Below are 15,640 nucleotides of genomic sequence, written 5' to 3'. Positions count from 1 at the left end.
AGGGGCTAGTGACTCATAATGGTTACAAAGATGCTGTGAGGCTATGCAGGGCAGAAATCAGGAGGTCCAAAGCCCAGCTGGAAATTAATCTGGCTTCAGCAATCAAGGATAACAAGAAATGTCTCTATAAGTATGTGAGCAGCAAAAGAAAGACCAGAGAGAGCCTCCATCCCCACTAGATGCAGGAAGAAACATGGCAACGAGTGATGAGGAAAAGGCAGAGATGCTTAATGCCTTCTTTGCCTCAGTCTTTAATAGCAAGACTAGTTGTACTGAGGGAATCCAGCCTCCTCAGCCAGAAGACAGAGACTGGGAGAACGACCCCCCCGCATTTCAGGAGGAGATAGTCAGTGACCTACTGCATCACATAGACGTACACAAGTCTATGGGACTGGAAGGGATACATCCGAGGGTGCTGAAGGAGCTGGCTGGGGTGCTCGCCAAGCTGCTTTCTATCATTTACCAGCAGTCCTGGCTGACCAGGTTGGTCCCGACAGATTGGAAATTGGCCAATGTGACGCCCATCTATAAGAAGGGTCAGAAGGATGATCCGGGAAATTACAGGCCTGTCAGCTTGACTTCGGTGCCCGGGAAGCTGATGGAGCAGCTCATCCTGAGTACCATCTTACAACACATGCGGGACAACCAGATGATCAGGCCCAGCCAGCATGGGTTTATGAAAGGCAGGTCCTGCTTGACAAACCTGATCTCCTTCTAGGACAGGGCGACCTGCTTATTGGATGAGGGAAAGGCTGTGGATGTTGTTTACCTTGACTCTAGTAAGGTCTTTGACACCGTTTCCCACAGCATTCTCCTGGCAAAACTGGCTGCCCGCGGCTTGGATGGGCACACGCTTTGCTGGGTAAAAAACTGGCTGGATGGCCGGGCCCAAAGAGTTGTGGTGAACGGAGTTAAATCCAGTTGGCAGCCAGTTACGAGTGGTGTCCCCCAGGGCTTGTGGTTTTGTGGCCACTCCTGTTTAACATCTTTATTGATGATCTAGACGAGGGGATCGAGTGCACCCTCAGTAAGTTTGCAGATGACACCAAGCTGGGTGGGAGTGTTGATTGCTCGAGGGTAGGGAGGCTCTGCAGAGAGATCTGGACAGGCTGGAGCGATGGGCTCAGGCCAACTGTATGAGGTTCAATAAGGCCAAATGCCGGGTGCTGCACTTCAGCTACAACAACCCCCAGCAGCGCTACAGGCTTGGAGAGCAGTGGCTGGAGAGCTGCCAGTCAGAGAAGGACCTGGGGGTGTTGATTGACAGCCGGCTGAACATGAGCCAGCAGTGTGCCCAGGTGGCCAAGAAGGCCAATGGTATCCTGGCTTGTATCAGAAATAGCGTGGCCAGCAGGGACAGGGAAGTGATCTTGCCCCTGTACTCAGCACTGGTGAGGCCGCACCTCGATGACTGTGTTCAGTTTTGGGCCCCTCACTACAAAAAGGACATTGAATTACTCGAGCGTGTCCAGAGAAGGGCAACGAAGCTGGTGAAGGGTCTGGAGCACATGTCGTACGAGGAGCGGCTGAGGGAACTGGGGTGGTTTAGTCTGGAGAAGAGGAGGCTGAGGGGAGACCCCATCGCCCTCTACAACTACCTGAAAGGAGGTTGCAGAGAGCTGGGGATGAGTCTCTTTAACCAAGTAACAAGCAATAGGACAAGAGGTAATGGCCTCAAGTTGCACCAGGGAAGGTTTGGACTGGATATTAGGAAGCATTTCTTTCCAGAATGGGTTGTTAGGCATTGGAATGGGCTGCCCAGGGCAGTGGTGGAGTCCCCATCCCTGGAGGTGTTTAAGACTCGGGTTGACATAGCGCTGAGGGATATGGTGTAGTTGGGAACTGTCAATGTCAGGTTAATGGTTGGACTAGATGATCTTCAAGGTCTTTTGCAACCTAGATGATTCTGTGATTCTGTGAGTTTCTGTAAAGGTGAAGCTGTGGGATATGTTCTTCATGGGAAACTAGACTTCCATTTCTTTCACTGCTCATAAATCATTTGGTTATCACCACCTAATTGATTGCCAATATATTTACATCAGTAGTAATACTGGACTCTTCTATAATGCTTTTCATCACAATATTCCAGTTTCTTTTCACAGTAGAAAGGTATCAGTATTTGCTTTTTATAGGTGGGGATTGTTACTCAGAGGACTAGTTTTGGGCTGAGTACAAAATTAAATGCAGTCTCCCAAGTCTTAGACTAGTGCCCAAGCCAATGGATGATCTTGATTTGCTAACACCAGTTTAAAACCACCCTAAATATTTTTCCAGGCTAAACACATTTCTTTCCCCTAATAAAGCTGAGGGGGAGCCAAACGTTAAATAATGAAATACTGAGAGTTCAGTCCTAACCATCAAACTCTTTTGAAGGCAAGATAGCTACTGTTATTTTAATAGTTAGCCATTGTCCATTTTAAAGTATATTCCTACATAAATAGCAAGATCAGTAACAAATACAGATTTTCATATTTGGATATCTTAGTTCTCCTATGGCTGTTGTGGAGCAGATGTGCCCTATATATACAGGTGGCAGGCAGGGAGGGACTGGCAGCTGCCTGCCTTAGCACTGTCTGGCAAGGTCCATGTACCCCCATTATATGGCAGTGGTCCATCTGTGCTGCTAAGCAGCCCTGCCTTCAGTTGAAAATGTATTTGTGCTCGAATCAGTACTTCATAAAGCTTTCAAATTTTGTCAAACGTTTTTATGACTTTGTGTCTTCGTAAGTCTAGAAAGATTAAAACAAAATGTGGAATGTCTGTGGTTTCCAATCTTTTCCACTTTTTTGACTTTCTGCCTTTATGTGTCACTTGTAAAATTAATTTTTCTTGATGTACTATGCGTCTCACTGATGTCTCAGCCCAACCGTCTAACACTTATTTCTCAGTATCACTAGATTCACTAAGAACTTATCTTTTACCAAGTACCTCTTCAAGCTTATTGGTGCTGCCTGCAAGACTGACAAGTTTCAGTTGTAGTTTCTCAGCAAAATAAAGAAAACATGAATTTGAATTGCCCTCTGTGTATTTTGTTTGCAAATGTTTTTGAGGGGCAAGAGTATCAATAGCTGAAAGATTCTTCTTCAAGGTAGCTTTTCCTTCACAAATTTTCATCTGTCCAGCCATCCTCTTAAATGAGAATTCCTAGTATGCATTTTGATGAAATGATGCTTTGATTCCTAATTTTTCCCAAATTCCTCATTTTCTATAAAGTACATGCTCATAAGCCACTCGGAGGAATTTGAAAATCCCAGATGTATGTTTTCTCTCGGTTTCAGCAATGTTGTAATTTAAACTGTACTACTTATGAATTACAGTTTTGCACTTACAGTAGCTTGCTTCTTTTTCTAGTCACAAATTTACTAATGTAATCTGTTTATGAAATGTTATGTACTTTACCTTCGCTTTAGAATCCAAAATCCAGGCGGCAGGTTTTCTGAATCATTGAGGACTGAACAGGAGATGATGGCTGTAATCTTAATCTCTGTATTGACTCCTTGGCTGCCATTTCATAAATATGCACAGTAGATGTTGTATGAATATTATATACAGTTTCCAAGAGCTAACAAATTTGCTGTGCTTGTATGAAGTACTTTAAGACGAAGTACTTCTTTTGATCAATAATTTCCATATGGTAAATTGTATCATTTCTTGGGGTTTGGGGTTATGTGTGTTCATATTTAAATTGTGTGTAGAAGCCAGTTTTCTCCAATAACTCAAACACGGATTAGTTGGAGGAGCTTGGCTGAGGAGATAAAGGAGAGTTTATGGAAAGTTTTAATCTTTGAAGACAGGTGGTTGGCAACTTTTTAATACTTTTTAATCTTATTATTTTTTTCTCTGTTCCATGGTTTATGATGTGGATTTTTAAGATGATATTACTTTTACCTGCTAGTTATTATGGTTTTTAACATACAAATCCTTTAAACAAACTGTGTTCAACTGAGTTTCATAGTTTAACTTGAGAGAGCCTCAGAAAAAGGTGTGGGTAAATTTGAAAGCTACTCGCCGAAAGTATATGAGCAGCATACAGTGACAGTAAAAAATGTACAATTAAACAGCTAGGAAGAAAAAAAAAACAATACCAGAGGCTGATGCCTTTTATAGGTAGGATACTTACAAGCAACATCTTGAAAAAATGGGATACTTTTCCAGTACAGCATGTCATGAACCCAAGGAGCTTGTGACCAAGAGATTTTGAGGTCAGGAACTTTACATGACTGAAAGTAATCATCCGTATAAACACTGAAAACATGTAGGACAGTAGCCCAGAATCTTTGCAAATTTATAGGCAACAAGTCTAACCAAGCATATGTGCTGTGGACACACCACACATTATTTTCCCTGATATTTCGTACCACGTGATGGTGTCTCCTTCTTGCCTTCCATCATGGCAGAAGATTTCATGAGCACTGATTCCTGTGAGAAATGGTCCAGAAATCATTGCTTTTATTTGGCTATATGCATAGCCATTAAAAAAAAAAAAAAAAAAAGGCAGTTATATGTTGGAAGGTCTGAGAGGTGCTGGTGTGTACTGGGCCATCCTGAATACTGTTTGTACAGTCAAAAGATTGCTTTCAGTTCTCTACTGAAATAAAGGCATGCTGGCTTCTGCAGGTAGGCAAGAGGTTGGTGTAGTTCAGACTTAAAGCCTTTAGCTTCTGTTTAAGGATGAAATACCCGCTTCCAGCCGGATTTGGGAAAGTCTTTGCTGTGATTCTGGTCTGAGACTTTCTGCCACCAGTGGACTCCATAGAAAGGCACCTTTTAACCCTCCTGTTGCCAAACCCCTCAGAGATTTTATGAGGTTGGATGAATTGAGAATTTACAACTCATGCCTGAAGACATAACCTATATTCTAACAGCCTGAGAGTTCAATATTAGGGCAGCACATGATATAAATTCATAGGCATTACCATACACACCATAATTAAAACCAAGAACTTCCACTGGAAATGGGACTGATTTAAGCTTTGGTTTTCCCCTAGATCTCTGCCCCAAGGGTGAATTTTTATGTGCATTCTCTGGTACTTAGCAAAGGCAGTCACACTGCAGTCTTTCCTTTACAGGTGGGAGTCAGTACGGTCTCTCTCCTCTCTCTGTCCACCTTATGTAAATTTGTAGGAACTTAATATCCTTGAGTCTTATCTGGCTCTGTTGTATTTGATTGAAATTGGCTGATGGATTCATAAGTTACTGAGGGAATGATAGATGGACAGGGAGACAGCGCATATGTTCACATAAACATCCACACAAATAAAGGACCATGCATTTCCTTGCAAGACTGGTCTAAGAAAATCCTCCTTGGATGTAAGACTTTTAACTAGTGTCCTCCAATCTCTGTCATCTTCCTCTGAGCACTCAGTAATTGCTAAACTAGGAGAGTAAAAAATGTGTTGCAAAGATGGGCTGTTTAAGTTACCTAGGTAGGGCAAATTGAGCACTCCAGCAGTTCATCGTCTAGGCTGTCGCTTGTAAAAGAAAGTGAGATAGTAAAATTTGCAGTCATTTTTATTAGACTTAATGTCTACTGCTTGCCTAGATATTTAAAGAACTGTACAGCTGTACAAAACCAATCCTATTTCCGTTAATCCCATGTACAAATTCAGAAACAAACCTAATTGCCAAATTTCAAAGCCCTTTCGTACTATGGACACATAAATGAAAATCACAGAATCACAGAATCATCAAGGTTGGAAAAGACCTTGAAGATCATCTAGTCCAACCATTAACCTAACACTGACAGATCCCAACTACACCATATCCCTCAGCACTATGTCAACCTGACTCTTAAACACCTCCAGGGATGGGGACTCCACCACCTCCCCGGGTAGCCCATTCCAATGCCTAACAACCCGTTCTGGAAAGAAATGCTTCCTAATACCCAGTCTAATAAAATGATATAATGGATGTGACCAAGACGTCACTGCTCATCAGCTGAAGCTATTACCAGCTGCATGTGCGCTCTTAACCTGCCCCGGTTGTGGACTAAATGACATTCGCATGAAACACACTGGAGCCTGTAGCTGGAGGAAACTGAGTTCAATCACATAATGCTGCTGTGCTTCAAGCCTTAAGCTGCTGCAGTGGAATCCTTCTGGTCATGTGCTCATAACTCACACTAAGTCTGAGGATTTTAAAGTGCTTAGAAATGTCAGCCTTTGAGTGGAAAAATGCTTTCGATCTTTGCAGTACAACTGGTGCTCTGCTATGATATTTATTCTACTTGACACAGTCATTGAATAGGTTTATTATTTACTCATGACTCTTTGTCTTGCATCCAATACGTAAAAGTTGCAGCTTTAGAGTAGAAGGAACTGTAGTGTGCTGAATTATGTATTCTAGAAACTACTGGTATTCCAGCAACTCTCCTGGCACGTCTCACGTAGGTTTTTTCCTCAGCACCTGTAGATACAGATTGTTTCTCAGTTGAACTGATGTTTTTGGGCTGTACTTTTTTTTGAAGGTAGGTGTGTGTTTATGCGAGCAAAATGTTCTTCTCTGATATTTAGAAAACATCTAACCGGACATGCCCCAAGGTCGCCTTTTCAGTTCAGGGCTCCAAGGAAGCAACTGGTCCTTCAGAATTAAATTCCCAGTTAATTATTCAAACAAGTATGCTTCAACAATACTCCTTTAACGTGCATTCCTCAGTACTTTCAATACCGCGCGAGTACAAAATAAACACGGAGCTGCGTTTGCGCCTTGCCTCCCACAGCGAGCCCTCAGCTGCGAGTTCATACTGCAGCTTGTTTCCTTCCCCTAGCCAGGACCCGATTCCAGGGAAATGTCAGTAGCAAGGGGCCCTGCAGCTGCCGGGCGCCCGGGGCAGCCCCTGAGGGCGGGAGAACGGCCGTGCTGCCGCAGGACTGGAAGCCCGCTGGGCCTCCTCCCCTCCTCCGGGCCGGGCGGGCAGAGGCTGCGGACCGGCGGGGAGACACCACCGCCCTCCCGTCTCCCCGCCCCTGCCCTCAGCAGCCGCGACGTTCCCCGGGCGGTAGAGAGCTGCGGGGCTGGGCCCGGCGCGGCGGGACGGAGCCCAGCCCGGCCGGGCCCAGCCCCCGCGGAGGAGATCGGGGCGCAGGCTCCGCGCCGCCACAGCCACCCCGTCCCGTCCTGAAGGGCAGCCCCCGCCCGCCCCGTGTGCTCTGCCGGCCCCTCTGCCCCGTTTTCCCTCCCCGTGGCTCCCCGTGGCTCCCCGCGGTGGGGCCCGTCCCTCCCCGGGGCGGGGCGGCGCGGTCCCGCCCCGGCGCGGCTGCTGCCCCGCCTCCCCGGCCGCGGCGGCTGTCACGGGGCGAGCGGGCCGCGCCGGGCTCCTGCGGGGCGGGGGCGGCGCTGCGCGGGGCCCCGCGGCTTCCCCCTCGGCTTGGCCGCGGCCGCCCGGCGGCATCCGGGCTCCGCCACCATGTTCAGGCGGATTCTGCAGCGGGTAAGGCAGCGAGACCCGCCCCGGCGGCCAGGGCGGCGAGCCCTGCCGTGGCGTGGTGGGGAGGTGCCGCTTCCTGGTGCCGGCCGGGCGCGGGGCCGGGCTCCCCGTGGCGGGGCCAGAGCCACCGGCCCGGCCCGGCCCGTCCCGTCCCGTCCCGCGGCGCACGGGCGGGGGTAGGCCCCCGGAGGCCGTCGGGCTTGTTCGCCGCTGCCCCCTCGCCCGCCGCGGGGGTCGGTCCGAGCCCCGACGGGCCGGGCCGGGCCCGCGGCCCCGCGCCGCGTCCTGGCTGGGGGCGGTGGCGGCGGCGGCGTCCCCCGGGCTGGGCGGGAGTGCCGGCGGAGGGCGGGCCCCTGCCGCCGGGCGAGGGGCCTGTCGGTGGGGCGAGGGGCGGCCCTGCCCCGGCGTGGCTCCTTCCCGCAGCGCGGCGGCGTCTCCGCCCGCCGCCTTCGCTCGTCGCCGCGGCTGCGGGCCGCCCGCGCCTCGGGCAGGCTCAAGGGAAGCCCAGCCTGGGGAGAGCCGCCGCGGGGACCTGGGGGTATTTCCCTGGGGGCCAACGGGGCAAACAACAGGCTCCTGACGCTGAAAGCCCGGGTGCCCGGCAGCCGCCGGCCAGCTGTCCCCCTTATTTTAGAACCGGCTTTTCCGGCAGCTCTGCCTGCTTTGCAAAGCCAAGTTGTGACAGTCGTTTATGAAACCCTTCTCGCCTTCCAAAATCCTCGCCGATCTCCGCGGCGGTGCGAGCCGCCTTGCCGTCCGCTTGCGACTCGGGTCGAAGCCGGCTCAGGGCAGGTGTCAGCCTGGCGCAGGGCTGGGGCCGTCGGTCCTCGGTCGCTGGCGCTCGGCTGGAGGATGCACCGAAAAGGGTTGAGTCACGGCGGCGGTGGGAAGGCAGCGCTCCAGATCCCGCCCGGCGGGGGAGCCGTGTGGCATGCGGAGGGCGCTCACGGGTAGAGAGGAAACCAGCCGCCCTCGGCGCTTTGATCTCGTGTTGCTTTCGACTCCTGCTGTCTGCGTGACACCTCGGTGAAAGGGTGTTTTATTGGAAATGCCGGCGTGCTTTCCTTATCTGCCACGCGAGGAAGCGTTGCTACAAGAATGAGAGTTAACAGAGGGGAAGAAAGTACATCGGTACGCATACTGCCAACTTATTTCAGTGTGAAGCGTGCCTCAAGTTGTTTTTCGGTCATAGACCTTGGGCAGGTGAAGGTCGCTCTTGGTCTATTTGGAGCTTTGTGTTTACAGGGAAGAACTTCCTTCCTGAAGTTTGATGGGAAGCCCTGCTAACAAGCAGGGGAACTTAGTATGGAACTAATTAAATATTGGCAGCGTTTAACGGGGTGTTTATTGATTATGAGAAATAACCGGCCATCAAGGAAAGCTTCTGTGATAGAGGAAAAAGCTTGATACAGTGCCAAAGGAAATTTGCTCCTAAGTACAAGTTCAGCTAAACACTTGCTATAAAAATCTAAAGTCAGGGCAAAAGTTTTTGTGTGTTAGAAACAGCCATCTTCTCCGAAAAGTTTAAACAAATAAACTATTACCCAGAGGCTCCTGAAAATTACAGGGTTACAGCAGAGCTAATTGCCAGCAAAGGTGAAACAGACTTCTTCCTGCCCGAAAAACAGAGAAATGCCAAGATTTTTAAAGGTGTTAATCTTTTAATTGGTGCAAATAACTATGCTTTTAAAAATCTGCCTCTTACTAAAATGGGCATTAGACCTTTAAAAGTAGGGATTGCATGTACAGCCTCATACAAACCTTTTTGATTTACAATCTGTGGTTGACAAAGTGTGAAAAAGACTTCTGATGTACTTTGGCATTAAAAGTGGGCCTTAGCTTGCTGTCAAATTAGTTCATAAACAGCAGAAGTATTAAAATCTTTCATATCTCTAAGGCAGTAATTTGAAGGCCAAGGAACCTTCTCTTGACTGTTTTCTTGTACATCACTAATGTAGCTGGCAAAAAACTCCACCTTCCAGTTACAGAAATGTAGTTTTTTGTATATGTATTGGGTTTATTATTTGGTTGTAGGTGATGCCATCCTTCCTAGCTGGATGGCTAGTCATTAGTGGTGATATAACTTGAGTTATGAAAGTATGTTTAAAAAAAAAAAAAAAGGTATTCTTTATTACATTCCTGGTTTTTGTAACTCAGCTGGCCATCGAGCTGCAAAGGAGGAAGACAAATGCTACAAAGATACTGTTTATAGTTTTAGTCACTGATTTGAAATTCTGATTCCTGAAGTCTTAAAACATCGTAAAACATCAGATGTTTCTTCTTATATTTCTTCTGTTCCCTGATCACCTTGTTGTTTTTTCCACAGTTGTGATTTCTGTTTTTAAAAGCATCTTCATGGTGACTTTGAATGGCATATTTTCAAAGTAGAAAGTATTATATACTTTTTACTACTGAACATTAATAATATAGTTTTTAAAGTTAGTATCTCCATGCTGTCTTCAACTAGGTCCTCGTTTTAGGTCCTTTCCCTGAAATCTGTTTCTAAATTTTTTTGTATGTTTTCACTGTGACATCTCAGGGATCCATCTGTTCTGTATGTTTGTATCGTAAAACCCCCTTTCATTCCTTCTTGCCACTTCTCAGTTTGATGCATTGTTCACTGCGCTGATCTAGAAAAAGGTAGTCTTTCCTAAAAGACATCTGTGTGGAATATCCAAGACACAACCTTCCTGCCCAGATATTTTGATTTTTTGTCAGCGTATTCTTTAGAGAGCTGTCTTTATTTAATGTTCAACTCTGAAGGCCCTTTGTGGTCATTGTGTCCGCTCTCCGTAGTTCATCTGCTAGTGGGACAGTTTGCCTCTAGTCTGTGAAAGCAGAGCTCACTTCTTACATTTGGAAGATACCAAACTTGGGGGGAAAAAAACTCAACACTCTAACCCCTCCCACACTTTTTCTAAGGAGTAAGCATTTATACTCAGCTGGTGGAAAACTGATTACTTTGACCTTCTTCTGAGCCTTCTTCCCATTACTCACGTTTTGTCTGTTGGGCCAGAGTGACTACTGTTTACATTAGTTTTTGTCTTCATTCTTTGTGTTTAACTGGCTGTCTACAGCTGTTAGTGGTTGTACTGTGTTTGAGTGGTAAGATCCTATTGCTCTGTCACTAACCGTGCTTGAGTTCTTGGGGTCTAGGTGGAGAACAGGACTTTGCAGGCATTTCTGTAGCTCAGGTAGTACAGTCACCTTTTCTCTTACTCCAGGCTTAGGAGTAGAGATATTTACGTGTCCGGGATGCATTGCATCTCATGTCTTACCTATAATTTTCTTTTTTATGTTTGTAATTTCAGGGCTCCCTAGATAGAGTATTTACTTGGATGGATGCAGAACTGCAGCTGTGCTCATGCCCTCCCTGTGGGGTCGAAAGGAACACGTGTGCCCCTTCATGGGCATAGGGTCTGCTTGCGTGGAACCGATGGTGCGGTGGGAAAGAAAGGTTTTATGCCCTGTGAAGTCAGGAGTATTTTGTTTTATGGAATCGTGAAATAGCGTCACACTTCTTTAGAAGTAAACAGTATTACTCTTCTCTATTGCACTGTACTCTGTTTCTAGCATTGAGAGTTGTTTGATAACAAGGACTTTGGCCTTCTCATTCTTGAGTCTTGTCTGTTCCTTCAGGAACTTAATATGTTTGGACAATAGGACCCTTCTGTAGTATTTAAATCTCTGCTGGGAAAACTGTATAAATACATATTTGGTCAGACTTTCTCAAGGCTTAACATTTTTTCAAAGGTTTAATTTATTCTGAATTTAAAACTGCTGAAAAAGAGTATCATAACTGAATGGAGTGTAGCTATATACAGATAAATGACTATGCAAAAATGGCACGGTAGCGATCCATAGTTATACTCCATCATCTTAATGCATTAGCTCAACTCATTCATTATATAATTTTCTATTCCTTTTCAGAAAACAAGCTGCAATCCTTCTTGTCCTTTTTGTTGTTAATGATGTTTCTTTATATTAGCTTGCAGTTTTGAGAAAACAGAGAACAACATTATGAAGTTTAGCATATTACTTCTACAACTCTAGTGCTAGTAGTAGAAACATGCTTTTTCGCAAAGTAAACAAATATAACACTGACAGCTAGGAAAGAAGTATGTTGGGTGAGAGAATAATTTTGCATCAGTCTTTCAACTCCGGGTATGCCTTTAAGGGTCAAATGTTAATTTTGTAAAAACACATATACAGAAGCCTGTGTGAAAATTTACTTTTCCTGTGGGATTCGTAAGTCATTCTTTTGCTCTCCTGTATAGTCCAGGTGAAAACAAAGAGCATCATTCTGAGTCTTTCCTTACTTCACAAAATCTGAGTTGTTCAATGTGTTATGATTTTATTTTTTTTTTTTTTATGGAACATGATACAACAGTGGTTTGGGAGCCTCTCTTAAACATATGTGCAAACCTATTTGATCATGCAATGATCAATTAAAAAAATATTCCCAATCCCCCGTTCTTTATTTGACTGGTGAAGGATGTTTGAATTATATTACAGCCTTGAAAGAGAAGTTAATTGCATTTATGGTCTTGGTTTCCATAACATCCTTCCAAATTTGTATTAAATTTTTCTTGCTAGTGTGTATTACTTTGCAAATGGATGCTATGAGGTGTTTTCCCGGATCCTGAAAGTTACTTAATGACCTCTTCCCACCCTTCTTCCCTGTGCATGCCACTCACCAGAAAATAACATCTATTTGTACTAAGCTTCCTAAATTTATCTTGGAATTATGCTTTCTCTTTTAAAGAGAGCATGCTGTTTTTTAAAAGGTTAAAAGGATTTTACCACGTACAGTTTAGTAATTCCTGTCTTGTATGTTGCGCGTAATAAGACATGCCATGTGGTGCCTTTTAGTGTAATTATAGCATGTTTGAAGTGTTTCGTAAAGCAAGTAGTTTAATCAGCGACGTAGTAATAACATTGTACTTTTAATATAAGACCTTTCATCCTGGAGGTTTTAATAATCTCTAGTTTGTAGTGCTAGAACTAGCAGAAATTAATATGCAAATCTGATTGCGAAATGCAGTCAACTCTGAGGTGAAATGTGACGGGCGATTAACAGTGCACAGTAGCATTGTATAAGAAGTTCCAATATAAAATGAAGAAAATATTGTGTTAATTGTCACAGAAGATTCTTGGTTTTGGCACGAAATGATTCATTAGGTATGTTGAAAACATATGCTCAGGTATTGCAAAAGTGGAGGTGTGTGCTGCCCGTCTGAAGAGACGGTTGGACCAGGTCTTATTGCCATTACTCAGGCTATAAAGTTTTATCCAGGTTCTCCCTCTGCTCTCGTGTCTTTCTGTGCAAGGCTACATGAAGGCACATCCTTCAGTTTTTGGAGCTGAAGAGTGGAACAAAAGACTTATTTCTTATAAAGTGTTAGTAAAGAAGTGCATATCCATTAATGATGACACTTTCTCCATTTCAGAACATCCCATTTCTACTTGTGGATGTAGATGCTGGAAAGATAAGGGTCCAAGTTCTCAGGCTTTCTAGAACAGAACAGCCGCCATAGCTAACTGTTATACGAAAGCCTTTTTATCATGTTCAGATTTCTAAAGCCTTTTTAAAAATTCCTCTCAATAAGAAATTGATTCTTATGTTATGAAAGTTCAGCTCCTTTATGGAAGAAAGCTTTGTCACCTGACCTCTTCATTTTCCCTTATGTAGACATAAGTGTATATATATCATCTTTGAATTCTTTGTTCTCACACAAAATGGATTCGCAATTGAGCCTTACCTCTGAGTTGCTTGACTGTGGTTTATGGATTGCACGGAAAGGAACTTCTGAACTATATAAACCTAAGAAAACTGTTTGTAACATTAGATGCAATCTTCTAACTTACCTGTCTTGCTGAAAAACTTGGCTACACCTTACCAGTTTTAGATATTATTCCTCCAACTGTCAATGCACACAATCCATGTCTTCATTAACGGAATTACTAAACTTGTGTTTTGGAGCTCTCCTGCAAGACATGTGTTTCCGTAGGGCAGCGTTTCAGAGATGACAGAACAATTTGGGCGGCAAGGGAGCTCAGGAGCTCTCTAGTCTGAGCTCCTGCTGCTAACAGGACCAGCTTGGACATCAGGAGCAGGCTGCTCAGGCCTGGCCTCATGCTGGAGAAGCTTTTCCTTATGTCCAGTGGGAACCTTGTTTCAGTTTCTGCATCTTGTTCTCTCACTGTGAGCTGCTGGGAGCAGCCTGGTTTCTTCTTTCTGATGACCTCCTCATAGGTGGTGGTAGGGCTGCTGTTAGGTCTCCCCAAAGGTGTCCCTGCTTCAGGGTGGGCCAGCCCTGGTCACTCAGCCTCTCCCCACAGGGCAGGTGCTCCAGCCTCAAGCTGTCTTGGTAGCCTTTTGCCAAACTCACTCTGGATTATCAATGTCCTCCCTGGACTGGGAGAGCCAAAACTGGATGTAGTATCTTGATGTGGTCTGAGGGGTGCTGGCCAGCGGGGGATGATCATTTCCCTTGGTTGGTTGGCTGGGCTCCTGTTAATGCAACCCAGGGTGCTGGTGGCCCCCTCTGCTGCCAGGACACGCTGCTGGCTCCTGTTTGCTTGCTGTCTGACACGAGCTCCAGGTCCTTTTCAGTAGAGAAGCCTGTGTTGCTGCTAGGGGTGTTTCTTCCTAGGCACAGGACCCTGCATTTGTCCCTGTTGAATTGCATGAGGTTCCCACTGGCCTATTCCTCCAGCTCATCTAGGTCCCTCTGAATGGCAGCCCTGCCCTTGAGTGTATCAACTGGTTCTCCCAGTTTGATGTCATATGAAAACTTGATGAGTGTGCACCCGTGGTCCATGCTGTCATGTGCCTTGTCTGTATCAGTGACCTGAAGGAGAAGTACTAATGCCTTCACTTTGATGTGCTTTATATGTGCATCATATTCTTTGCTTATGCCTTGTTTGCCTCTCCTATTGTTAACTTGGAAAGCTTGCATCAGTTTGCTTATCGCTTTTGTATGCTGTATTAGAAGGAAGCTATATTGTGTTCTTACTATCTTTAGAAATGTAAAATGTCTAAAATAAAGATAAGGGAGTAGGAAAAACCAGCGTATGTGATCATTTAACTGATGACCTCAGAGAAGGCTGGAACAAGGAGAGATGGTCCTTTCGTTCACTTACTGTTGCCAGCCCCGACAGCTTGATGCTTCATTCCTCCTCACTTCCCTTTGGCCAGTCTTTGGAGCCTTTCTAAAACTGAACTGTATCTCACTGAGAATTAAGTCCTTAATCAGTAACTTTACCTTTTTATTACCTATTTTTTTATTTGATTAGTAATAAAAGGCTATTATCTTTGTGAAAGTTGGAAATAGAACAGTCTTTACAAAACAGAGCAGGAAAATACTTAATTTTCAAAGTATGGAAAAGCATGCATGCTGTAGTTATCTTATAAAAGGTTATATGGCTGATTTGTCTGGAAAAAAAGAGGATATATTTGAGCAAGAAATTCTAAAACAAGTAAGATTTTAGAGACACCAAGATCTAGAAACTAAAACTATTTATCTCCTTCTGTGTGTGTCTCTGTAGATTTACATCTATATATATAAAATTCTGTATCTTTAATCCCCCTATGTTAGATTAGAAAATCCTTTATAACATTACAAGTATTTCCAGATGGGCTAAATTACAGCAGTAGCATTATTTCTTCCCATTTGCAGTTCTCATCATGGAATTGTGTAATGAACTTTTATTTTTTTGTTGAAACTAGGATTACATATCAGTATTAAGATAATTTCTTTATTGATGTTTGCTTTGAGAATGCTAACTCTTCTGCTGTTGGTCAAGCAGTGGTGTTCTGGAGATGAGTAAGGGAAGTTAAATTTAAATCAAAGTTACAGTTAAATAAGTATTATAAGCTGTGATCCATCTATCCAGATTTTGAATCATGTAGTATTTCAAATTTATTTGTCTGTTTTCTCTAAATCTATAGTTTCAAGTCAATACTGTAGTTTTGATCTTCAACATATTCATAGGAGTTTATTTTTATAGGTTGTCTTACTGATTAACATATTTTATCTTTACCACAGGCTTGATTTTTATTTTTATTTTTTCCAAATGAAGGCAGTGTACCTGCTTGTGTGCTTATTGTATCAGCAGGGTCCTCACTCCTCAGTTTTCTGTCTTTCAAATATTTAAAGGCTTGTTCAGATTGTAGACAAGTTATCAAGAAAGTCGTATGATACTAGTTTA

The 15,640-nt window shown here is 44.5% G+C and overlaps 1 protein-coding gene across 7 annotated transcripts in view; it reads left to right on the top strand.

Annotated features, from left to right (window-relative positions):
* The first annotated feature begins 7,285 nt into the window (after positions 1-7,285).
* EEA1 (early endosome antigen 1) overlaps positions 7,286-15,640 on the top strand; it is a 78,375-nt gene continuing 70,020 nt past the window's right edge. For 5 of the 7 annotated variants that reach the window (XR_012629226.1, XM_074870734.1, XM_074870732.1 and 2 more), the window contains exon 1: positions 10,752-10,883. Coding sequence is in view for 6 of the 7 variants with exons in the window: in XM_074870734.1 (XP_074726835.1) it covers positions 10,791-10,883 (93 nt within the window). In the remaining variant the exon portion in view is untranslated. Of the gene's footprint in view, positions 7,430-10,751; positions 10,884-15,640 lie in introns of those variants that run through there. The other 2 variants (XM_074870736.1, XM_074870731.1) reach the window with 1 other exon arrangement.

The sequence above is a fragment of the Strix uralensis genome, chromosome 5 (genome assembly GCF_047716275.1).
Source record: "Strix uralensis isolate ZFMK-TIS-50842 chromosome 5, bStrUra1, whole genome shotgun sequence".
Classification (NCBI taxonomy): domain Eukaryota; kingdom Metazoa; phylum Chordata; class Aves; order Strigiformes; family Strigidae; genus Strix; species Strix uralensis.
Note: the sequence above shows the minus strand (reverse complement) of the source record. Positions and strands in the feature narration are given on the sequence as shown.